This window comes from Eschrichtius robustus, chromosome 10 (genome assembly GCF_028021215.1).
Source record: "Eschrichtius robustus isolate mEscRob2 chromosome 10, mEscRob2.pri, whole genome shotgun sequence".
NCBI classification, from domain to species: domain Eukaryota; kingdom Metazoa; phylum Chordata; class Mammalia; order Artiodactyla; family Eschrichtiidae; genus Eschrichtius; species Eschrichtius robustus.
In genome coordinates, this window is record NC_090833.1 from 34,447,587 (window position 1) to 34,473,221 (window position 25,635).

At 45.8% G+C, this 25,635-nt stretch overlaps 2 protein-coding genes across 2 annotated transcripts in view; both read right to left on the reverse strand.

The window, feature by feature from the left end:
* Nucleotides 1-14,065, reverse strand: part of TMOD1 (tropomodulin 1) — a 77,352-nt gene extending 63,287 nt beyond the window's left edge. The window contains exon 1 of the mRNA XM_068552239.1: nucleotides 14,000-14,065. The gene's annotated coding sequence lies outside the window, so the exon portion shown is untranslated. The remainder of the gene's footprint in view (nucleotides 1-13,999) is intronic.
* A 5,331-nt stretch (nucleotides 14,066-19,396) lies between these two features.
* Nucleotides 19,397-25,635, reverse strand: part of TDRD7 (tudor domain containing 7) — a 94,195-nt gene continuing 87,956 nt past the window's right edge. The window contains exons 16-17 of the mRNA XM_068553338.1: nucleotides 22,218-22,378; nucleotides 19,397-19,814 (exon numbers count right to left, since the gene is read on the reverse strand). Coding sequence (XP_068409439.1) covers nucleotides 19,594-19,814; nucleotides 22,218-22,378 — 382 coding nt within the window. The 3' untranslated portion in view covers nucleotides 19,397-19,593. The remainder of the gene's footprint in view (nucleotides 19,815-22,217; nucleotides 22,379-25,635) is intronic.

The window sequence follows — 25,635 nt, forward strand, 5'->3', positions numbered from 1 at the left end:
GGGTGCAGTCACTTGTGCTAATGGCCCTTCCAGCATCTGCCCCGGGGGACACTTGGGCGGGAGGCTCTGGAGAGGTATCTTGATTTATGGACTGCATTTCCCTGAGGTCAGGAAGAGCTGAGTCACAGGTTCAAATGAATATTTTCCAGTTATACCATCTTGTTATTTCAGCCACAGTGAAGGGAGGTGGATTTACAAACAAAGTTGATTCTTCATAACCCTTCTCCTCTGTCGTCGTCTTCTCTTCTCTTTGGGAAGACACTTTGGCTGAAGGGATTTTAGGCCATGATCCCTCATCACTGAAGCCTGAGCCTTCCTCTTCCATTAGCTCCAGGGACACAAGAGTGCCTGAGATGTCCCCTGTTCCTCCCGAGGGAGCTGTCTCCCCACTGCCCTCCTCCAAGGGGCACCTCTGGGGGCAGCCATGCTTTATACCATGTGGTCCCTACCTCAGCTAACTGGGCAGAGCCGGTGCCTGGCTCAAAGGCAGCCAATTGATTGGCTAGTCAGTGATCTATGCGGCTTGGATTTAAAAAAAAAAGTGAGCTGGTTGAATGAGCCCCTTCATTTCTTGGCATTTGTATTGGTTCCTGAGACTGCCCTAACAAAGTACCACAAATGGAGGGGCCTAAACAGCAGAAATTCATTGTCTCTCAGTTCTGGAGGCTAGAAGTCCAAAATCTAGGTGTGGCAGGGCTGGTCCTTCTTGTGGGGAGGTCTGAGGGAGAATCTGCGGGGTGAACTCATGGGGCTGAGAGATGGGGAACACGGCATCCCAGAAGAGCCCAGTCCCTGCTCCCTCAGGCTGGACCGCTACGGCTCATGCTGGAGTCCCACCAGACCCCCGTCCCACCACAGTCCTTATGAGGCCCACCCTTGCCTCGCACTCCCTCGCTGCACTCAGTTACCTCGAATGAGTCCCTGCTCCTTGCAGCCAAACAAGTACGAGACTGTCCCGGTTTGCCTCCTTCCTTTCTCCCCACCCCTTCTCATTCTCCCTGATGACGGATTCTTCTTGGCCCACCGGTGCCCCTGGGCGCTGCCCTCTTACATCTCACACTCCCCGTGGGGGCTGTCTCCAAGTGGGGTCAGTGACCAGTGACAAGCTGATGACCCTCGCACGGTCTCATGCTCTGCTGAGCGCATCTCCTGGAGTCCCTCGGGCTCCACGTGCCCAACCCCAAGGGCGGCCACCTCACCGCCACCACCTGCGCCTCACCCTGCTGCCGTCAGCCACCCAGGCCAGACACCTGGGGGCCCGTCCGAACCCTGCCCTCGACTCCCCCAGTTCTGGTGGGTCCCCACATCTGTCAACCCTCTCTCTCTCTCTCTCTCTCTCATTTATTCTTTGGAATGCGATAGGGGGTTTTGTCGTTGTTGTTGTTAGATTGTGGTAAAATACACAGCATAAAATGAACCACTTTAAGTGTAGAGTTCTATAGGATTAAGTACATTCACGCTGTTGTACAGCCATCACCAGCATCCATGTCCAGAACTTTTTCATCTTTCCCAGCGGAGACTCTGTCCCTCTTTAAGCACTAACTCCCCCTCCCGCTCCCCCCAGACTCTGCAGCCACCATTCTGCTTTCTGTCTCTATGAGTCGGACTACTCGAAGTGCCTCATCTGAGTGGAATCATACACTATTGTCCTTTTGTGACTAGACTCCCATCTCTTTACCATCCTTTGTATCTGTCCCTCCTCTCCCTTGTCATGGCGACTGCCTTTTTTGGATCTGTGTTGTCACAACAGCCTCCCAACCCAGCTCCCTGCCTCAGTTCTCCTACCTTCCTGTCCACACGCAACTCAGCTTCAAGTGATCTTTGTGAAGGTCGCCTCTTATGCTGCTCCTGAGCTGAAGCCACCTTCAACAGCCCCCACCATGACAGGTGGAGAGCAAACTCCCCAGCCTGGGTTTGGAGGCCATCGGAGACCTGGTGGCCTCTGTGCCACCCCCGCTTCTAATCCCCGCACAGGCTTTCCCCTTCCAGCTGGACCGTCCACTCGCCCCCAGCACCTGAGCACCCCTGCCATTCTGGGCCTTGCACACGCGGTCCTCCCAGCCTGGAGCCCCCTCTCCCCACCTCCTCACTGGAGAGCCTCGGCCTCTCTGCAGTGCTTCCCTGCCCAGCGGAGGCGACCGCGGCTCCCACCTCCCAGCCCCCAGGCTGAACTGGGTGGGGACAGCATCACATCTGACCAGCATCTCACGCACAGCTCAGACTAAAGGCTCCGTTACTGCAGGTCAGTCAGGAATACAGAATACAGACCCCCGGAGCTGGGTGGACACCAGAAATCTATCCCAGGCTAGTGACCCCAAAGGGAAGAGAGTCAACTGTCCCTCGACTGGATGGGGCAGGGTAGGGTGTGGAAGAGGTAGACAAGTAGGGATTGGAAGTTTGGGGGGCTTACCTTCCTCAGTGTTTAAGCTTGGAAGAGGGTCATAAAATGTGACACAATAATTACACCGAAAACCAGTCCAAAGTGCAGAGACCTTTGCAACTTAAAACAAACAAACAAACACTTTCATGCCCGCAGTTTCATGTCCCCTGCAGGGCAAGAAGTGAGAGTGCCTTGGCATGTTGATATCTATGATTGGATCCAGACAGACAGGGAGAGGGAGACAACTGGACTGAGAGGGCCCAGCTCTCCCAGACACCTAGGTCTGAATCCCCTGCCACCTTGTGTCCCCAGGCAGCCCCTGTGCGATAGCCTGAGTGCTCACTTAGCCCTGATGAAAACTCTCCCAGGCAGGACTGGCTACAGAATTTGCCAGGTCCAGTGCAAAATAAGACTGTGGGGTCCTGAGTTCAAAAACGGGAAAAAAGTGCCACTAAAGGTACCAAGACGTAAAGTTTTTCCTTTCTCTCATGGTCTCTGTCTTGATCTGTCATGGTGTCTTTAAAATTTATGACTGAATATCATGATCTACACAGGTGCCCAAGTGCTGTGACTCAGAGAGTGCACACCAAGTCCTCTGGCTGCCAGCTTCCCTCCCCTGCCAGATGCAGGACAGACATGCTCTGCCCTGGTAGGGAGCCGGGCAGTTGAGCCAGGCTTCTCCCCTTCCAATGGGGCCACTGCCCTAACACACGGAGATGGGTGATCCCAAGGGTATCCCAACCTCTGCACCAGGACAATAGGTGCCTGGATCACGGGACGACAAGAGGCTTGCCCTGCAACGTTGCCAGCTGAATGCACCCAGGGCGAGAGCCCAGTAGCAGCTGGGCAGTGGTGGGGTGCGGGAGGCTGGTAGGACCTGGGGGTGCCAGGAGGCGAAGCAGCTGGAGTCTGAGAACCCATCCTCAGGAAGCAGAGAGGCAGCAGGAGATGGGACTTCGTGCGGGACCTCGAAGTCCTGGTGCACACTTCACTGACCATGGGGCTTCACTTTAAAATATAAATCCAAAGATAAAATTAAGAATTTCAAGAAATCGACTGCCGAGCATTCAACCAAGCACAGAGTGCTTCTGAGAGCAGGGGTTCTCAAGTGACTGTCTACCCAACATAAATCAACAGTGTGAGGCGTTGGCCCTCAAAGCCATGGTGTGGTCTCAGCTGCATTAATAAAGGTACAGTGGACAAAGTAAGGGCGATGATGCTCTTGCTAGGCTTCAGGCTGGAGCTCAGCTCTGGGCCCCCGCTCTTGCATTGGGGGTGTGTGATTTTTTTTCTTTTTTAATAAGGCATTGGTTATATACATTCAAGTGGGCAAGTCTTAAGAGCACAGCTCACTGAATCTTCCCATATGCACACACCTACATAAACACCACTCAGATGAAGATATAGGCCATTTCCAGCCCGCCAGAAGGCTTTCTCATCCCCTCCCAGTCCATCTCCCTCAAAGGTAACAACTATTCGGACTTTTAAAGCCTTCTAATAAATTAGCTTTGACTGTTTTTGAACATCATATAAATGGACACATATAGAGGGTATGTTCTTGCATCTGGCTCCTTTCACTCAACTTTATATCTGTGAGATTCATCCACGTTGTGTGTTAGAGTGGCAGGTGATTCTTTTTTGTTGATGTGTAGTATTCCATTACATGAACTATGCCATAATTTGTTTGTTTACTCTACTGTTAATGGACATTTAAGTTATTTCCAGTATTTGCTAACTATAAGTAGTCCTATGATGGCTTTTGGCGGGAATAATCACTTATTTCTCTTGGGTATGTACCTGGAGTAGAATTTCTGGATCACAGAGTTGGCACACACTTAGTTTCAGTAGGTACTGTCAAAAAGTTTCCCAACGTAATTGTACAATTTTACATCCCCACCAGCAGGGTTTGAGAGTTCCAGTTGTTCCACATCTTTGCTAATTCTTGGTACTGTTGGTACTTTTCCATTATAGCCATTATGGCGGGTGGGTAGTGGTACCTCATTGTGCATTTCCCTGATGACTAAGGATGCTGAGCACTTTTCATACGCCTACTGGCCATATGGGTGACCTCTCCTGTGAATTGGGCCTTTTCTCTTGAGTGGTGCTGGCCGAGTCCAGAGAAGGGGGGCAGGGTAGGGGGGCAGGGTGTCATATGAAGAACAGTTGAAGGGCCGGGGGAACATGGTCACACTCTGCAAACTTCTAATGGGCTGACCTGGGGAAGAAGGAACAAAAGTGGTCTGTGGATCCCAGCGCTCAGAAGACATAGATTTACTGAGGTGACCAGGACATGGATTTCCGATCAGCGCAACGAATTGTCTAAAAATAAAAAATGTCCAAGGAGGCACTGGGCTGATTCAGGAGGTGGTGAGCACTTGTTATGCCAGGCATGTGAGCAGAGATGCTAGAGCCCTAGATGAGGTTTTCCAGAGAGGGCTGACGTCTCGACTGATGGTGGGTTTTAGGAGTTGACAACATGAGATTTCAGGCCTATCAAGGCCTGGTTCTGTTATGTAAGACATGTTTGGAGCCACTGAGTGGAGAGCATGGGGACTCAGAGATGATCAGCTCTCTTTAAAAAAAGACTTGTTTCCTGGCCTGTTTGCATTATTCTCCCTGGCTGATCTCATTCTCTTAGTCATACGGGAAAGTACCTTCTGAAAAAAGCAGGGAAACAAGACACAGCATTTGACTCCGTCACTCCCTGCAGTGACTATGAGCCCCATCCCAGTTCACACGGAGCCTCAAAGGTCCACACGTCAAAGCTGTCAAAGGGTTTAAATTAGAAAAGCGCGTGTGTGTACGTGCACCACTGTGTGTTTTCATTTTGCACCTCTTGAGGTCATCACGGTGTCTGAGTCACTGAACGAATCATTGTAAGCAAGAGGGTTCCAGGAAAAGACGCTGAACCCATCGCCCTGTCCCAGCTGGCCTGCCCACCGGCCCTGCAAACCCTGCCATACTCCACTCTGTGGTTCCTTCTCCCCACCTCTCTGCAACTGCCCCGGCTCAGGCCACCATACACTCTCACCAGCCTCTGCCTCTTCCATGGCCTCTTTCTCCACACCAGCTGAAAAGGGTACTAGCAAGCCAAATATTAATACCAAGGGGAGGGGCCGTCAGAGTTCTGTCATTAGAAGCATCATCTTATTGCACTCCACCCCCACCCCCCAAGACTGAAAGCTACTTGAAGGCAAGCATCCTTGTCTCCCATGGTCCATCATAAAGCCCTGCTTCTCTCATGTGCTGAAGTCAGTTTTGTTGAATAAGTGAATGAATGAATGCTTGGCATTATTACTGACTTTGACAGCCTTAAGACAAAAGCCTTGGTGGAATAAAAGCTGGCTTGTAGAAAAGCTTGTGAACTAACTCCTATTCTCACTCTCCATTTCATACACATGAAATTTGTCACCTTGCCTCACAGCAGGGGTTAACATAGGCACAGGTTTATGAAGCACGTTTTTGTATTTTCTAAAAAGCCAATAAGAAAAGTAGCATGGGCAATACCAAAAGGCAAAAGGCAAGTTGGGGGGAAAATATTTGTCGCACATTGAACAAAGGGCTAATTTTTTTTAACAGCGTTCCTAAATTAAAAAAAAAAAAAGAAGAGTCCAGCGAAAATGTGGGAAGAGGAAAAGAACAGGCAATTCACATAAAAAGAAACACAAACAGCTAATAAGCCTATGAACAGAGAATGAAACCCACCCATAATAAAAGTAAATTGAGAAATGAGACATCAGTTCTCCTCTATCAGATTAACAAAGATGAAAAAGTCTGAGAATCTCTGGTGTTCACAAGATATGGAGGAGACCAACATTCTCACACAGAATAGAAGGACACATTGGTACACCCTCTCTTGAGGCAAGTTCAGTCATATCTATCCAAATGCACACATGCTTTGACATAGCAACTCCACTTCTAGGAATTTATCCTGCCAGGTTACTCACTGAATTGTACAAAGATATATGTACAAATCATCTGGTTATTATCTATCTTAGCAAAAAACTGGAAACCACATAAAAGTTCATCAATAGGGCACTGGGTAAATGAATTATAATGTAGACATACAATAGAATGCTATTAACACCATCCTTGAGGCTACCATTGTCTGTTATGTCAATGTACCTTCTAACAGCATGCATTGTTCTGTACGTACCACATACTAGCCACAGTGCTAAACTCTTTACGTGGATAATTTCAAGCAATCCTAATAACTCTGTGAAGTAGGTACTTTTTAATTCCCATTTTAGCTGAAGAAACTGAAATGCAGTAATCTGACTGTATCAGTTTCCTAGGGCTGCCACAACAAATTACCACAAACTGGATGGCTTAAAACAGCAGAAATTTATCCTGTTGCAGTAGGAAGGCCAGAAATTGGAAATTAAGATGTGGGCAGGGTTGGTTCCCTTTGCAGGCTCTGAGGGAGACTCTGTACCTTGCTTCTCTGGCTTCTGGTGACTGCTGGCAATCCTTGGCATTCCCTGGCTTGTACCTGCATCACTCCAATCTCTGCCTCTATTGTCACGTGGTCTTCTTTCCTGTGTATGTCCACTCCACTTCTCATAAGGACACCAGTCATTGGGTTTAGGGCCCACCCTAGCCCAGTATGACCTCAGCTTAACTAATTACTTCTGCAAAGGCCCTATTTCCAAAGAAGGTCACTTTCTGAGGTTCCGGGTGGACATGACTTTTCAGAGGATACTATTTAACCTACTACAGTGACCAAGGTAACAAAGCTAGTAAGTAGTAGAGACGGGATTTGAATCCAGAGGGGCAATGTGTACTCATTACCACTGCTCCATGCCGCCTTCCCATAACAGCTCACGCTTTTATAACACTAACAATGTCCCAGGCACTGACCTAAGTATTTTACATATAATAACTAATTTAGTCCCCACAACAAGCCCACTTCATACATGTGTAAATAGAGATTCCCCACAATAACCCCATATTACAGATGGGGAAACTGAGGCACGGGGAATTAAAAGTTACCTGAGTTTATGCAGCCCATAACTGACAGACCTTAGATTTGAACCCAGGGAGGTATGTTCTTAACCACTATGCAAAACTGCCTCCCAACACTCTGAGAATTAAGGCTAAGAAAACATTTCTTTCTCCTGAAGGACTGGTCTTTTAAAATCAGACATGATGTGGTCTCCAATTCATTGCTTCTCCCTTTCCCCTTCAGTTGTCATGATTCATCAGCTGATTTGAGTGTCCAAATAGAGTTGCCATCATTCAGCTAGGACACTGGCATATTTTCTCTCCTTAATCTGTGTTGGGCATTTTGAAAGGCCTTCAGAGCGACCCATGCGCCCACACAAATGACATACAAACTGTTGTATGCATGGATATATTCATTTTTCTGGAGCAAGGGTCCATGGCTCCCATCAGATTCTCAGAGTTTCATGATCCTAATTTTCAAGTTTTCTGCCCTCCCTCCCTCCTTCCTTTCTTTCTTTTTTTCTGTTCTCACCAGTTATGTTGCCTATGCTGGTTTATTAAGCAATCTCATACCCTTTTAATGGTGTAAGTGGAATGTAGTATAAAAACCATAAACAAATGCGTGCAATGTTGCCATTCAGTCTGACTTTTTAAATCTTCCTGGGTTTGCGTGGAGGAAGTCCGCCTTCCTGACTCTCCTCTTTCTTGTCTTTTGAGTGCTTCTGAGGCAGGAGTCCGGTTCCCACCCCAGCAGGGGCCAGGTGCTCACCCTGCGCTCGAAGATAGCAAACTTGTAAGCAGTGTGCGCTGAAAAAGCCAATCGGGCACAGAAGCCTGGAGCTCTGGCGCTCAGGGGGGTTTCTAGGCTGACCAGGAACTGGGCAGTATGACCTTAAAGCCTTGTCTGGGCCTAAATTTCTCCGGAAAGCAGAGGAGAAGCCAGAAAGGCAGAAGAAGGTGGAAAGAACCCGCAGCTGCAAGCCTGACCCTTCCCGCAGCCTGCCATCCCTGGGACTTCCACCTTGCCAACGTACTGCAGCCATGTGCCCCCCAAGCCCCGCCCCCAATCACCAGCCGCCTCGCTAGTCCCCGCCCCCTGTGCATCCCATCACCTGGGCCTTCCCACGTGCCCACCACGCACCACACGTCCCGCCCCCACTGCACCACGTGCTCCACCGCGTTCTTCTAGCCCCTGCCAGGTGCCCCATCATGCTCCTCCTGCCCCATACAGTGCTCATAAAGACAAAAACAAAACAACCAAACAACAACAACAAAATCCCAGAAAGAGCCCTTGATTTTTGACTTTGAGTCAAGGCTTAAATGAATTCATTTGTAGATTTTAACAGAAATACTATCTTAATGCAAAGGCCAAGGGAAAACTGAGATAATTAGCACTCACCTTGGTGGTCAAAGTCTGGTGGTCAGTGTATGCAGGATAAGCCTCACATTATGATGTGTATTAGCGCTTATTAGGAATTACGAAGCTTATTATTTAATAAGCTTATTAGAAACAAGGAGCTTATTAGAAATTCAGAGTCTCAGGTCCCCTCCTAGGCCTACTGAGCCGGCATCTGCATTAGCAAGATCCTGAGTATCTCCAATGCTAGAGAAGCACTAGTGTAGAACACAAGGACTCTGATTTCTCAAGTTTACCAAACCCTGGAGAGCACTTGGGTTTTTCTGGAATACACATCCCAATTGGATGACCTGGAATAATTCTTATTGGTGTTCACTATGCTATCTACAAAAAGGGGTCATTATACCGGCCCTTCCTCCCTTACAGGATTACTGTGAGTTTCAAATGAGATCATGGGTTCATTCTATTTATTGTGAGGGGGCTGAGGAGCTGCAGGGTTGGTGGGGAGCAGAACAGGTGTGGTTTCTGCCCTCAGGGAGCTGACGGGGTGGTGGGATGGGAAAACATGTAGATGATGTTGTGTGATTGTCACGGTTACCTCAGGGCTTTCATTTGCTTAGTCTTTTACATATTCTTTCATTCAGTGATCAGCCACTAATTAAAACATAAAATACTTGTACTCTGCCAAGCGCTGAGCTCTGAGCTCGACACTGGGGATGCAGAAATATCAGTAAATGAGCCATGAACTCTGCCCTCAAGGATCTATCCGTCTAGTCAGAGATAAGGATGTAAGCAGCTGATTACACTTAGAACACACTACGGCTGGTTCTCTGAGGTCCATTCAGGGGGCTGTGGGAGCAAAGGTGGGGCAATGAGGAGCTTTGCTTTAAAGGAGGATTACAAGTTTGCCAGGTTGAGAAGGAAAAGGACAGCATCCCAGGCAGAAGGAAGAGCAGGGGCAAAGGCAGCGAGGCATGAAGTCACATATGCTTGCACCATGACCAGAAGGTGTAGAGAACTGGGGGGAGTGTCAGGAGATGGTTTTGGAGAAGCAGCTTGGGGCCACATCTTAGATGGTCCTGGTGTTGGATGCCAAGGAATCTGGTAGGAAATGCGGAATCCCTGAATGAAGAGGAATAACACTATCCGAGCTACGTTTCACAAAACTCTTTTAACAGCAGCATGAGAAGAAAAGACTGGGGTAAAAAAAAAAAAAAAAAAGAGAGAGAGAGAAAAGACTGGGGCAGAAAGACTCTTAAGAGGCTCTGCTAATAGCTCAGGGGAGAGATGGCAAAGTACTCGACTGGGGATAGACATGAAGAGAAGAGATGTTAAGGAAGGTAGAATTGATAGGACTTTTGACCAAATGAATGGGGTGGTGAAAGGTATGGAGGTTTTGGCTCAGAGCCTGGGTGGATGGTGTTACTGTTAACCAAGAAGGGGGGACACTGGAGGGAGACTGGGTGGTGAGCCTGAGTTGGGCCTGTTGGGTGTGAAGTGCCTTTGGGACACCCTCTTGGCTTTGTCCCCTAGGCTGGAGTCACAGATGCCTAGAGCCAAGGAGCGTGGTCCAGGCTGGACATGGGAATTTGGGAGTTCCGAGTGTACAGGGAGTAGTGGGAGCCCTGGGAGTGAATGGGACTATAGGAGGATGTGGGGTGAAAAGGACTAGGGTTGAGAGTGGCACTAATATTTAAGGGATGGGAAGAGATGAGTCCATGAAGGAGGCTGACTGAGGCCAAGAGGCACTTCTGCCTCATCACCCACCAGAATCATCTCCCAGGAACAGTCCTGGGGACACCTCCCTAGAAGCCCCAGAGTGAGCGGTGGCTGGGGCTGGGGACCTGAGAAGGAAGAACTGAAACAGAGACAGCGATTTCACAAATCTCTTTTTCTCCAAGAGAAAGGATGTAAGAAAAGGAGAAACAAAAGAAATGCTTGAGTTTGTTTAGTTTTTCAGATCAAAAACGGATCCAGCACCTCCTAACATCGAAGAAAACCTCCTAGACTGTCCTAGGTTGACTCCAGTGAGCTCATTCTTTCTTTATCGTTAAGAGCAAAGAAAGTCTGGTCTTATCATGATTAACCAAAGGAGGATTTTACAAAACAAAACAAGAGACAGGAAATGGTCCCCAAATTATGCCATCTGCTTCATGTTTTTCCATACAAACAAGCCTGTGGCTTTAAACTGATAATGGCTCCTAGCAGCCAAATAATTGATCTACTTGGTGTTTTGGCTTTAAGTGAAAAGTGAACTGGCCTCTTTAGAAATGTTGGCAGCCTGGCTGGTCCATTAGTAAGACTGAAAAATCAAAACACTGACTGGAAAAGGTCATTATGACTGGGCTCAGCAGGAGTCATTGATACATGATGTCACTTCAGAAACAAGCAAGCCAAGGTCGTGAGCTCCCTGGACAGAGTCAAACTACCCTTTGCGGCCCATCACCACCCTCCTTCACAGATACTGAAGTCTCCCAAGAGGACACCAGGGTCTGAGCCAGGACTGGCTTCATTTTACCCTTTCTTTCCTCAGCCTGAATCTAGAGGAATGTGATTTTAGAGCCTGTGACATTCAGCAGGTCATTAAGGAAGGCCCTCAGTCCTCCCATGTGCATGTCCCTTAGATGCTCTTTTCACCTCTTCCCCTCTCCCAGGTCTGTCTCTGCCTCTTCTCACACTCCTCAGCCCAGAAACACCCGCCTCCCCTTTCGGCCCTGTCTCCAGCTCCTACTACCTTCTCTCTTCCTTCCTTTTTCCTCCAAGCTTTTAGAAGAGTTGTGGGCTCTGTCTCCAAATCTTCGGCTCCCATTAGCTTCTTCTTCCTCTCACTAGCATTAACATCATTGCAGGTACCAAGCACAGGACCAAGGGCTTTCCCTGCATCATCCCCCTTAATCCCAACAGCAACCCATCTGAAATGGATGCTATGATTATCCCCTTGTACAGAGGAGGAAACGGGCTCAGACAGGCTGGGTCACTGGCTTCAGTAAAGCAGTGGCAGATCCCATTCTTGAACCCTCTGCAATGCCCTGGCCAAAGTCACCCGTGACTCCTGCCAATCATGGTGGCCCTTTCCCAGTCCTCTTCCCCTCTGTCTCTCTGCACCAGCTGGCACTGCCAATCTCTCTCCTCCCTTGGCTCTCGGGAACCAGGTTTTCCCGCTCTTTCTTTCCTCTTCACAGGGTGGGTTCCCCTGGATTTCATCCCTGGTGCTTCACTTTTCTCATGATAGAAAGTCTTCCAAGGGAAACTCTGAGTCCTCTTAGTTCCAGGTCCACTGGAGAGCATCTTGCCCACCCCCTCATTGCTCAAGGTCACTCTAAGTGGGTGGCAGACCTGGGGCTGGAGCCAGGTGTCCTAATCTCCAGGTCAGCCCATTACTCAGAGCTGCCACTACCTACTCTTAGTTTTTGTGGTTTTTTTTGCTGAGCAGCAGGAAGCAGCCCAACCCTGGAGGAGGGAGAAAGTGTGAGACACTGATAAGGTGGGGCGGAGGCTATTTTTAGAGGACACTGGCTTTCTACTTAGGCTGGGAGGAACTTAAGAGCCAGGATCTTCTAAAACGTGGGTTTGCAAGACTGGCTCATTAAATAGAATTGACACATCTAAGTGACAGCACTCCTTGCTTTCACTCTCTGCCTGTTTGTTGTGTGGCTCGAATTGATGAGAACCTTACTATTTGTCTCCATTTCCTCTTAATTCTGTGAGGCTTTAAGATGGCTTTGGAAAAAATATATGATAGAAAGTAAAGTAGAAGCAAAAATGAAACTTCAAGATGAGGGCGCTATTGTCTGAGCAAGGGGAAGTCCTGGACAGCAGCAGACCAAAGAACAGGGGGTGCTGAACAGATCCCCAAGACCTGCCTGAGCAGCAGGAAGTGTCAGGAAAGACATGAGAAAGGCTGGTGGAGACTCTGCCTGGCATGTCCAGCAGCGTGTGACCTTGAGCAGGGGGCTCTGCAGCCCCTCGCCAGGAACAAAATGTCGCCACTGGGTGAAAAATGGGAATTTTTTGGGTGCCCCCGCTGAGGGCCCAGAACTTGGATTAGGGTCTGGTTTTGTGATTCGTACAGAGAAAAGCTTAGGCCAGGTAATCTGCAAGAGTTTGAGAGGGTCAAGGTCAAGGCTAGAAGAGATGGGGAGGGGGTGTGCCTGCAGAGCTCCGAGGCAGCATCACAGACACCAAATAGACGGGGAAACAGAGGCCAGGGAGCGGCTGGACTGGAGCCTCTAGCCCTGCTCAGTTCATTGGGTCTAAAGCTGTTTGACTCACAAGCTTCTTTGCGAAGGTGATGGCTGCCACCCAGCACAGATGCCCATAATCACCGTGGAGCGCGCTTCCTGGGTGCGTACTGCCCAGGCTTTCCGAGGGTCCTACTGGGTCTTAGTATAAGATCCGAGTCAGAGGGACCGCCGAAGTCTCCGGTCTCCGCAATCCTTCCGGATATGCGCGGCTGTGCCCCCAGCGTCTCAGGCCCAGAGCCGGTAAACAGGTGGCGGGAGCGCCGGCGGTCAAGAGCGCGCCCTGCTGCTCTCACGGCCCTGGCCACGAGCTCCATCGCGGGAACCAAACCCCGCTCCTACAAATGGGGAAACCGAGGCCCAGGGAAGGGAGGAGGCTTGTCAAGTCCACCCAGTGAGTTGGAGATAGCCAGGGAGCTCCATAGCCAGGGAACTCCTGCCTCCAGGCTCGTCCCCTCTTCTTTCCACCTCCGCGCGAAAGGCGCGTTACGGTGGTGCTTTAAACCTTGTCATCCCACGCAGTTTGGGAAAGTTTTCTTGCCGCAAACAGGCGCAGCGCGAACCCGGGTATCACGTTCACTTGCGCAAATGCGTCCCCACTCCCACGTCCACTCTCTCTGCAGCCGGCGGGGAGGCCGCGCCTGAGTGCCGCGCTCGGCGGCACCTGCACCCAACAGAGCGCCCGGGGCGCCTAGCCACGGCGCGCTGGAGTCAAGCGCGCAGCGGGAACGCCGGCCCCGCCATGACCCCCGCCCTCGGCGCTGCTCCTCGAGAGCCCCCAGGTCCTTCTCCCGTTTACAGACGCGGCGCCGGAGTCCAGAGAGAAGGGCGCCCTGGCCGGGGCCACGCGCGCCGAGTGGCGCGGATGCGAGCGCCCGGTTCCGGACCCCGAGACCCGGGCTCCCCAGCCCCGGAGGCAACCCGAGGCGGCGGCTATTTATAGAGGGAGCCACGCTCAGTCCCTCTTGGCGGCGGCGACGACAGCTGAATATTTTGCCCAGATATGGCTGGGGCCCCGGCGCGGGGGCAGGGAGCCCCGCGAGCGCGAGGGGGACCCCTGGCTGGTGGGACGCTTACCGGTCAGTGGAGCCGCGGGGGCTGGCGCGGGCGCGGGCGCGGGCGGCGGCGGGACGAGCGCGGGCGGCCGGCGGGAGGGCGCGGGCGGCAGGCGGGCGAGGGGAGCGCGGGACTGGAAGAGCTCCCGGGCGGCCGCGAGCGGGCGGGCGCTGTGGGCTCCGGGGGTGGGAGCCAGGGGCGGGCCCGGCTCTGTGCTGTCACCGCGCCTCGCCCCGCCCACCCAGCTCGCCTTCCTTACCTCTCCCTCCACTCGGGGGCGCCGGGGCGCAGCGCACAGTCCTCTGACGGGGAGAGACGCCCGCAAGGGGAAGCGCGGGGCAGGGACCCTGGCCGCCCCGAAGCTTGGGTCCGCGGCCAAGTGGGTGCGCGTCGCCTCCTGTCTGCGTCTAGGTTTCCCCACTTGTACCAGGTAGAGTTATCTGGAAAAAGGTGGGAGGATTTTTATTCCTGCGTGGTCTAAGATGTAAGAATCGGTAGGTCCTTGGATGGAGCAAAGCCAGCCACGCGGTTGCTGCACCTTTACCTCCTTTGATTGAAGCAACGACCCATCCGGTCTTATCAGCAGCCCAGCTAGGTCTGGTTTGAGCCGAAGCTTTAGTCACGATCGTTTTGTGAACATGCAGTTCCAACAGAGGCAAAGGCATTCCCTCTATACTGGAAGAATAGAGTATCCAAAATACGACTTAAAATAACCAAAACCACCCCAAAAGCCCCACCTTTTTTTTTCTTCCAGTTTTATTGAGATATGATTGACATACAGCACTGTGTAAGTTCAAGGTGCACAGCATAATGATTTGATTTACATACATCGTGAAGTGATGATCACAGTAAGTTTAGTGAACATCCATCATCTCACATAGATACAAAATTAAAGAAAAAAATGTTTCTTGTGATGAGAACTCAGCATTTACTCTCTTAAAAAACTTTCATATATAACATACAGCAGTGTTAATTATATTTATCATGTACGTTTTATCCCTAGCACTTATTTATCTTACAATTGGAAGTCTGTACTTTTTGACTGCCTTCATCCAATCCTCCCCCCAAACAAAAATGTGATCTTCTTTTCTATGAGCTTGTTTTTGAAGTATAATTGACCTACAACACAACCTACAACATGTTAATTCCTTTTGCACAACATAGTCGTTAGATATTTCTATACATTTCAACCTGATCACCATAAGTCTAATTACAACATGTTACCATACAAAGATATTACATAGTTATTGACTAAATTCTCCACAGTGTACATTTCATACCCTTGACTTAGTTTGCAACTGGAAGTTTGTACCTCTGAATCTCCCTCATCTATTTCTTTCCTCGCTCCAACCCCCTCCTCTCTGGCAACCACCTGTTTGTTCTCTGTCTATAACTCCATTCCTGTTTTATGTTTGTTCATTTGTTTTGCTTTTTTAGATTCCACATATAAGTGAAATCATGCAGTATTTGTCTTTCTCTGTCTGACTTATTTCGCTTAGCATAATACCCTCTAAATCCATCCATGCTGTCACAAATGGCAAGATTTCATTCTTCTTTGTGGCCGAGTAATATTCCATTGTGTTTATGTACATCTTCTTTATCCATTCGTCTGTTGATGGGCACTTAGGTTGCTTCCATATCTTGGCTATTGTAAATAATGCTGCAATGAACATAAGGGTGCATATATCTTTTCAAATTAGTGTTTTTGTTTTCTTTGGCTAAATACCCAGGAGTGGAATTGCTGGATCGTATGTTAGTTCTATTTTTAATTTTTTTGAGGAATCTCCATACTGTTTTCCATAGTGGCTGCACCAACTTACATTGTTACTAACACTGTACTAGGGTTCCCTTTTCTCCACATCCTCACCAAAACTTATTTCTTGTCTTTTTGATGATGGCCATTCTGACAGGTGTAAGGTGATATCTCATTGTGGTTTTGATTTGCATTTCCCTGATTAGTGATGTTGAGCATCTTTTCATATGCCTATTGGCCATCTGTATGTCTTCCTTGGGGAAAAATATCTATTCAGATCTTCTGCATTTTTTTAATCGTTTTTTAAAAATGTTGAGTTGTATGAGTTCTTTGTATATTTTGGATATTAACGCCTAGCTGGATATATCATTTGCAAATATCTTCTCCCATTGTGTAGGTGGCCTTTTTGTTTTGTCGATAAGTTTCCTTCACTGTGCAAATCTTTTTAGTTTGATGCAGTACCATTCGTTTATTTTTGCTTTTGTTTCCAAAAGCCCCACTTTCTTAAAAGGCTAATGTTTTCCAGAACAAACCACTTAAACCCAAACAGAAACTTTAAGTGTTTTAATTTTTAAAATGGCTCATAAAAAGGAATTTGTGTGGACAGAAAATAAGGTGTCTTTGGATTATTATAGGATAGTTTCTGGTGCGATAGACCCTATTAATATAAACTTTTTAATATTGGTGTACAGATGACTAATGAGAAACACCTTTTTAAAATCTTGTTTCCATGCAAATGTACTCCTACATTACAAAACCCTCATGGCTATATGAGAATATTCTTCTCAAGGGGCATGTGCAATATATTTTAAAATAATGCAATGATTTAATATTTCAGATTTAAAATTTTAAACCCTTTTGTTGTGGAATCAAACATTTAAGAAAAGGGCATACAACATAACTGTGCAGGTTTAAGAATCTTTATCATGAGAACACCTGCTGCAACCACCAAGTTAAGAAACAACACTGCCAGCAGCCCAGAAGCCAACCTGTGCCCTTCCGGGTTGTCACAACTCCCTCCTGAAGTTGACCACTTTCTTGACTCTTACGGTAATCACTTCCTTGCTTGCCTCTTTCCTCCATAGTTTATCTTCATTTGCGAAACTTTATGTTGTGAGATTAATCCGTGTTGGTTCACGTGACTGTAGTTTGTTTACTCTCGTTGCTGTAGAGGTTTCCATTGCATGAATATATCACAGTTTTTAGAAACATACATTTTACTATTAATGGACATGTAGGTTGTTTCTGGGTTTTAGCTATTACAAATAGTGCTGCTGTGAACATTCTTTACCAGTATCCTCCTGCACAAGCGCACACATCTTCAACACACTTGGAATTAACAAAAATGGAAACATTTTCGCCATTCTGGCATATGAGTGGTATCTCATTGAGCTTTGAATTTGCATTTCCCTGTGTCCTAATGGGTTGAGCACCTTTTCATGTTGACTGGCCAGTTGGATTTCCTCTTCTGTGAAGTGTTTGTTCAAACGTATTGCCCATTTTGCTTCTGGATACTCTTTTGTTTATTGAATATATGTAATCTATTATTTTCTCTCTCTATATATATATGTATGTGTGTACATATATATCCTCCAATCTGTGCTTTGCCTTTTCACCTTCATAATAACGTCTTTGATGAACAGGTGTTCTTCATTTTAATCTTGTCTAGTACAGTTGACCCTCGAACAACACAGATTTGAACAGTGCAAGTCCACTTATAGGTGGATTTTCTTCAATAGAAAATACTACAGTACTGCACCATCTCTGGATGGTTGAATCTGAAGATGTGGAACCACAGACACAGAGGAACTGCATATAGGAGGGCTGACTGTGAAGTTACATGGGGATTTTCCACAGCAGGGAGGGTTGGTGCCCCTAAATGCCCTCCCCCCACCCTGTTCAAGGGTCAACTGTATATCAGTCTTTTCCTTTATTGTTAGCACTTTGTGCATCCAGTTTAAGACATCTTTCCTGCTCCTGGATTATAAAGGTGTTTTCCTGGGTTATCTTCCTACCGTGGCCGTTCATGTTTAGGCTTTCAGTCCACCTGGACTTGACTTTTGAATATGGTATGAGGTGGGGGGCAAGTCTCTCTGTCTGTCAAACTGTCCCAGCACCAGATTAACTTTTCAGTTACATCAACAACTAATTGCTTTATTTTAAAAAGTAATAGAAACACTCCTAAAGTTAGTGAAGTACAAACCACTTCTTTCTTATCTGTGGACAATTTGAAGATTTTTGGGTTTTTTTGTTGTTGTTATTAGGGAAAGAAACCATTATAAAAAAACATTTACACTACTTTATTTCACTTAAACATTTGTGTGTCAGGATATTTTTACTTTATCATAAATGATTACTTAAATCACTGGCATAAACATTCCTGAATTTTGAATCACTTTAATTATAAATACTAAATATAAATTTTAAAAAGCTAGAAAGACAGTTTCAACACATTTTACATGAAAAACTTAAAACACCTGGTCTTTATTTTCTTTCCATTCTTACTTTTCCTAGATGTTCTCAAATAAAAATAAGCAAATGACTAAAAATTTTTATCTCTGGCCTGGTCTTCTCCCCTGAAACCCACTCCATATTTCCAATAGTTTATGCATATCTTCACACAGAGGTCTACTAGCTTAAATTCAGTATATGTTCAAAATCAAAAATTTAGGCTTCCCAGTCAAACTGAGTAAGGGGTCACCATCCTAGAGCTCACAAGAGCCGCTTGGGTGCATCTTTTCCCAACGCCACATTCAGTGAGGTCACATTGTTAGCTGGAACGCAACAGCAGTAGGAATATTTACAACATGGGAATCGTCAGACACTACAAATCAAGGCTCACTCCCTGCATGACCCCCACACACCCACCAGAACCAGCTGTCAAACATTTACCGGGATATGACTGGATAGAGAGATGACTAAGACCCCTCCCTCCCTCAAGGAGCTCACAATCTAGTTGGGGTGACTGGCGCAGACAACTAGTTATATGCTGTGAAGCTCAGTGAGATCTGGGCAGCACGAGGGGCATAGTCAAAGTACAGTGCAGTAGGAGGGGCACCAGGGAAGGCTTCATGGACAGCCTGGGAGGTCAGGGAGGATACTGACAAAGAAAAATGATGGGGAGAAAATGAGCTGCAGGCTGAGGGAAAAGAATAAGAGTGGTCTGGAGGGAAGTGGGGCTTCCTTTAGAGTATGAGTAGTCCTAGATGAACACGCATGGGGTTTGGGAAGGTCCAGTGTGGCTGGCGCAAGGAGTAGTAGACAGGGAGGTTGGGCAGGGAGACTGTTAAGGCCTGCGTTTTCAGTCCAGACTCTCTGGGCAATAAGCCACTCAAGATTTGGGGTGATCTGGGGTGATCAGGACGTGCTGGTTTGCCTGGGCTGTTCCTCCAGCAGCACCACTAGCAATGCTGGTGGGCTAAAGACTCGGGAGAGACTTCACATGGTGTGGTGACCACCTGCTTTGGGACCCACCACTACTCCAGGGTAGGGTTAAGTCACGGAATTCTCAGTCTAACTGGAGAAGAACTGAGCACCACAAGGAAGACAACATGAATAGAAAGGGAAACTCTTCACCTTAAGATCATAAAGCCTAGAAATGATAAGATAGTCAGTTTTTGAACTGATAAACATCTTTATTCTAATATTATAGTAATAATTCAAGTGCAATTCTCTTTGAAAAGTCAACTCTGTTAAAACAAAACTTGTTAAATATCTTTCATCAAACCCAAGCATATTCTTTTCAATCCCGCACAGCAGTCGGAGCCATGTAGCAGAGGTAAGATTTTTTTTTTTAAAGCCTACTACATTTTGTTATTGCTAAAAAAATCTGAATTAGTTGTCAAGGTCTCAGAAGCAGCGATTAATTGACTTTTGAAAGCTCTACCAGATACTCTGACATAAAATCATGAATCCAGATATCTGTGTCTGGCAGTGATGTGTCCACTAAATAGACCACTACTTTCCGGTCCCAAGGGTTAGTGTTTTCTATAACTGTCTGCACCAATGCCACCAGAGGTTTCTTCTCCACATGATTTCGAAACACCATCGAAGCCTCCTCAGACCACTGGCTGCACTTCACTCCTAAGAGAAAGGGAGTTCGCAGATCAGTGAGGGGTCAAATGAGCCTTTCTTTGATCCATTTTAATGGAAAACTATTTAGTCAGTCCCAAAGTAGTTAAACATACCAGCTTAGACTTGCCTAACTGAAAAACAGATGCTGAACAATCTTACAACAGTCTTGCTTATAGTTTTTCTATTCTGAATGGGGTTATTTCTGTAAACCTTCACCTACAGACACAAATTTCATTTGAGATTTAATGCTGGGCTATAAAATGAAGTTATAATAATGACTGCCCATTTCCGTAAAATATATGTAGATATAGACTGATGGGGAATGAAATACCAGTATCAATGACATTTCTCTTATTTACAGATTTTTTTCCCTGATGAACCAGATATAGTAAAAAAAGAAAAGAAGAAGAAGAAGAATTAATACACTTAACAGTATTTAAAATTACATACATCACCATGGTAAAAGCACTGGATTGAAAGTCTGGAGACTCAGTTACTATTCCCAGCTCTTCCTCTATCAAACGGTATGATCTTGGGGAAACCAGTTGATTTCTCAGGCCTCAGTTTACTTCTTGTAAAATAAAGTGGTTGGACCAGATGAATTTTAAGTCCCATGCATTTCTAAATCCCCATGACTTTTAAACTTGAGAGCTCAAGTTAGAGAATTCTGAATTAGGTTTTAAAACAAAACTGAGACAAGAATATGTATTTTTCAAGAAGTATTATTAAACTAACATAAATTAAGTTCACATATGTTAGATTAGATATATAAATTATGCCCCATAGTGACGAAGGTCTGGGAGTTTCACATATAATTTAAAAGACCTTTCGGTGTAGTGAGTGGGCTAAATTCTTTGATTACTAAGAATTTCCCATGAGAGAAGCCTAGAACTGTCTATAAGCTGCTGCTTCAGTGACTGTAACAGAGTCTGAGCCTCCCAGCACCGGCACGAATTCAGTGAAATGAAGCGGCTGTACAGTCCCCTGCACAGGGAGCACCAGTGACTGCGGCCATGAAGCCGGGGTGGGGATGATGGGGCCACGCGATCCTCCCTCACGGAGACTCCTTCACTGGGCCGTTTGATTGTCATGTTTAACAAAATGTGTTGTTAGAAAAACCTGAACGTTAAAAAGTGAAAATGAAAAATGTAACCATTAATTCTGAAGAAACCATTTAGAAGTTTGAGTTCAAAGCAGATCAATGGTAGTCATGCCATGTGTAAGATGCCATTTTTGGTTCATATCTGTCTACCATGAGAGTTTCCTTTGAATTCTAGTAGGAGACACAAAGAAACTGGCAAATACTTCAAAATAAGGCAATCTCTCTCTCTCTCTCTTTCTACCTATCTATCTATCTACATATGTATATCTTCAATAAACGCTGTCAAAAAGAAGAATTTATATATATAATTTCTCTCATTTCTGAGATCAAGTCAGTTCTGCCACTGCTAAGTGTATGGGGTGAGCGGGGGGTGAGGAATGAGGGTTGCACGTGTGGTCACAACTCGCCATATCCCAGCACAGCGGGACCACACAGCGGGACCTCCAGACAACTGGAGGTGTCGGCACCCCTCAGCCCTCTTGGCCCCCGCACCCTCTGCTCATGGCGACAGCTCTCTGGGTGGAGCTTCAGCTAGGCACCCGTGCTACCTACTGGTAGAGGGCACACAGATATCTGCACTGCCTTCACAGAAGATAAAACAAATCTCATCAGACAGTATCATAAAGAAGTACCACTCTACACCTATTAACTCAGCTCCTCAGATTTTATGATAGTCAATAGACTGGTGTGAGTGTGGTGAAATCACACACTTGTGTGTTGTCAGTTGCAATGCAAATGGAAACTCATTTGGCCATGAAAATGGTCATATTCTACGACCCAGGAATGTTTTATAATTGTGAAAGTCCATTACATAGATGCATTATAATTCCTGCAATAAATTATAAAATATTAATTGCGCAATGTTCTCCTCCTGTTGGTTATTTAAGTTGTCTCATTGTTTCCATTTGTTTGTTTTGGCTAATATATGTAGCTGTGGGTTTTTTTCCTCAATACTACAATAAAAGTGTAAATAACCTAAATGTTCAACAATAGGGAAACAATGATTAAACAGAATATTTTGCAGCTATTAAGAATTGTTATCAGGACCATCAAACAACCACTCAAAAAGTAGTAGTGTGAAAGCAGAATGCAATACTGTACCTGTACGAAGTTTACAGTTTTAGAAAAATACTCATACATGAAATCAGAGACAGAAAGGAATATGGAAAAACAGAAGCAGCAGATATAGTGGAAGGGCACGACCTTGAGAGATCATTAAAAATTATCAATAGGCCAATGACTCTGTACCCAGGACAAAACGACAATATATACTACTGTTGTGTCATGAGTCCAAATTCCCCAGAAGTTACCTGCTAGTTGAGCTGTGACTGCTTGAAACGGCAGCTTTCGGAACACGTCCAGCAGGGGCTGCACTTTTCTTATGCTGACTAATTCGTGCTTGCCATAGTCCAGCTCATACACGGACACCAGTCCATTGGTCAGGATTCCTTTTAAAAGCACCCTGTACCACCTAGATGTGCATTGGAGTAAAAAAGAAGAAAAAAATGCACAAAGTCAACACCTGCTTTAAGGGCAACATTTTTTGATAAAAAGAAAAATTAGTACAAATGTTATTTACTAAAATATAAAACTATGCTGTTGTAGAAGTTTTTAAAGAGACTGCTTCTTCTTTTTCCAAAGGTTACTATTCTCTGCTTTGTCACTGGCTCATTTGATGGAATTTGTTCACTCAATACCCTTTTACAGGCCTCATGGAGCTAATAAAGGAAAACCACCACTAAGCAGGAGGAAACAGTGCCACAGAGGACAATCAGGACAAGGCTAGCAGATCCCTTCACTTTGACGGGGAGACAGGAAATGGCCACACTTTTGGGACAAGGTCCATGTGTGGAAGATGGAAAGAGAGAAGCAAGCGGGACCAGGTATGAAGAATGCATTAATTCAGGGACTTCCAGGCAAGATACCTTAGGGCTATCCAGGTAGCATTTGGACCAAAGGTCTGGAGCTCAGGAGAATGGCTGAAGCAGGAGATACAGATTAGAGTTGGTAGGGGGTAAGGTCATCAAAATAAAGGTAGTTTATGAAGCTATGAGAGAGAATGAGAATGCTTCAGCAGAGAATGTTTGAAAAAAATTGAAGTGAGGACAGAATCCTGGGAAACACAAAAATTTAAGGCAAAGGAAGGTTACCCAGTAAAAGGAGACTGAGGAATAGAAGGTAGGTGGCAGCAGGAGGTCCTGAAAAGAGTGGTGCTGCAGAAACCAAGTAGTGTAAAGCATCCCATGTTACAGGGAGGTCAACTAGGATTTAGAGTTAAAAGAAGCCACTGGACTTGGTAATGAGCTCTGTATCTTTAATAAGAATGGTTTCGGGACTTCCCTGGTGGCGCAGTGGTTCAGAATCCACCTGCCAATGCAGGGGACACGGGTTCGATCCCTGGTCCAGGAAGATCCCACGTGCCACGAAGCAACTAAGCCCGTGCGCCACAACTACTGAGCCTGCGCTCCAGAGCCCGTGAGCCACAACTACTGAGCCCTCGTGCCACAGCTACTGAGGCCCGCGTGCCTAGAGCCCGTGCTCCGCAACATGAGAAGCCACCACAGTGAGAAGCCTGCTCACTGCAATGAAGAGTAGCCCCCGCTCACCGCAACTAGAAAAAGCCCACGCGCAGCAACGAAGACCCAATGCAGCCAAAAATAAATAAATAAAATAAATTTATTAAAGAAAAAAAAAAAGAAAGCTACAAAGAGGCCAACTTCAAACACTGTATGCAATTGGGGGGTTCTGGGAGGAACTCCAGAAACCTTCAGATAAGCCCAAAGTGAAGCAAGCAATTACCCATGAATCACAGAGACAACAGGGACACAGAAAGGTATCATAATAAGTACATGAGCTTTGGGGGCCAAACAGACCTGAGCTGGAGTCCCACTGAGTCATTTTTCAGTCATGTCAACCCTGGGCTCTTTACTTAAAAACCTCTTTGTGCCTCAATTATCTCATGCGTAATGTTTAGTTTTAATTTACTTGTAGAAACAATATATATGAAGTGCCTAACACATTAATTTGGCATATAACAGGCAGTTGGCAAATAGCAGCCATTACTATAAGTATTCTTAAAATGAAGATAAGCTGTGCAAATAAGAACTTTAATTTGAAGAGAAATTTCCATATGTGGAAATGCCAGTTTGGCGCAGGTTGCTAATTCATATAAGTGTAAAAGGAGATAAAAACATTTGGTTTCCACCAATATCACTGTCTTTAAACTGTACAAGGCAAATGACTGATGGTCTGTGCTTTTAGTCTATAAATAAGAGGTACAGAGCTGTGAGGAGAGAACCATCAGGAAACCTATGTGTTGCATTTCTATTTAGCTTTCAACTTTCAAAACTAAGAGCTTAAATAAAGGCTTCAGTTTTGACTACATTACCAATTTCAGTGCAAGGCTACATGTGGATCACCTGGAGATTTTACTTAAAACACAGATTCTGGGGTTCTACTGCCAGAGATTCTGACTCAGCAGGCCTGGGGTGAGGAAGGGGAATCTGCATTTTTAATAGGCTGCCTAGGTTATTCTTAAATTGGGATAGATTTGGAAATCACTGTAATCAAAACTGTACCTCAAATTCCTAAATCTTAACTTACCAGAGCTGGGAACAAGGTTTAGTAAATAGTCCTGGGTTGTAAGCAAGACAGAAGCTCTAAACACTTTACATTGATTCAGTTCATAAAGTTTCCAAAAATATCAGATAATCTGTTCCCATATATAAGACATCCCTTGATTATCTGGGACAAATTAACTGATTAAAGCCCCAGAGTCCTGAGGCAGAACTGTTCGACCCATGGGGGAGTAGGGGTGGAGTCTGAAGTCCCACACTACAGATCTCCAGTGTTCAGAGATCTTTACATGATCCTTCCCTCCAAGTGGCACCTCCCCACCACTAATCATCATTAATCTGCTCCTCAGATAAGAGTTAGCATTAGCTTGGCTTTAACTGTGATTAAACTATCCAATAACAAAGAGTTCTGATGAGGCAAATTGGAACCCATTTATGCTTATGATTGTAAATAACATGACATAGTAAAAATATTTTTTAAAGATGAAAAGCTTGTGACATATAAGTTGAATGATTTTTAGAATGAGAGCTATTATACTTTTCACTTTTAAGAGCTGAAAATTAGTTTTTTTTCCTCCCATAAAAATAACAAAATTTTTATATAATGATCAAGGGATCGATCCAAGAGGAAGCTATAACAATTGTAAATATTTATGCACCCAACATAGGAGCACCTCAATACATAAGGCAAATACTAACAGCCATAAAAGGGGAAATCGACAGCAACACAATCATAGTAGGGGACTTTAACACCCCACTTTCACCAATGGACAGATCATCCAAAATGAAAATAAATAAGGAAACACAAGCTTTAAATGATACATTAAACAAGATGGACTTAATTGATATTTATAGGACATTCTACCCAAAAACAACAGAATACACATTTTTCTCAAGTGCTCATGGAACATTCTCCAGGATAGATCATATCTTGGGTCATAAATCAAGCCTTGGTAAATTTAAGAAAATTGAAATCGTATCAAGTATCTTTTCCGACCACAACGCTATGAGACTAGATATCAATTACAGGAAAAGATCTGTAAAAAATACAAACACATGGAGGCTACACAATACACTACTTAATAACGAAGTGATTACTGAAGAAATCAAAGGGGAAATCAAAAAATACCTAGAAACAAATGACAATGGAGAT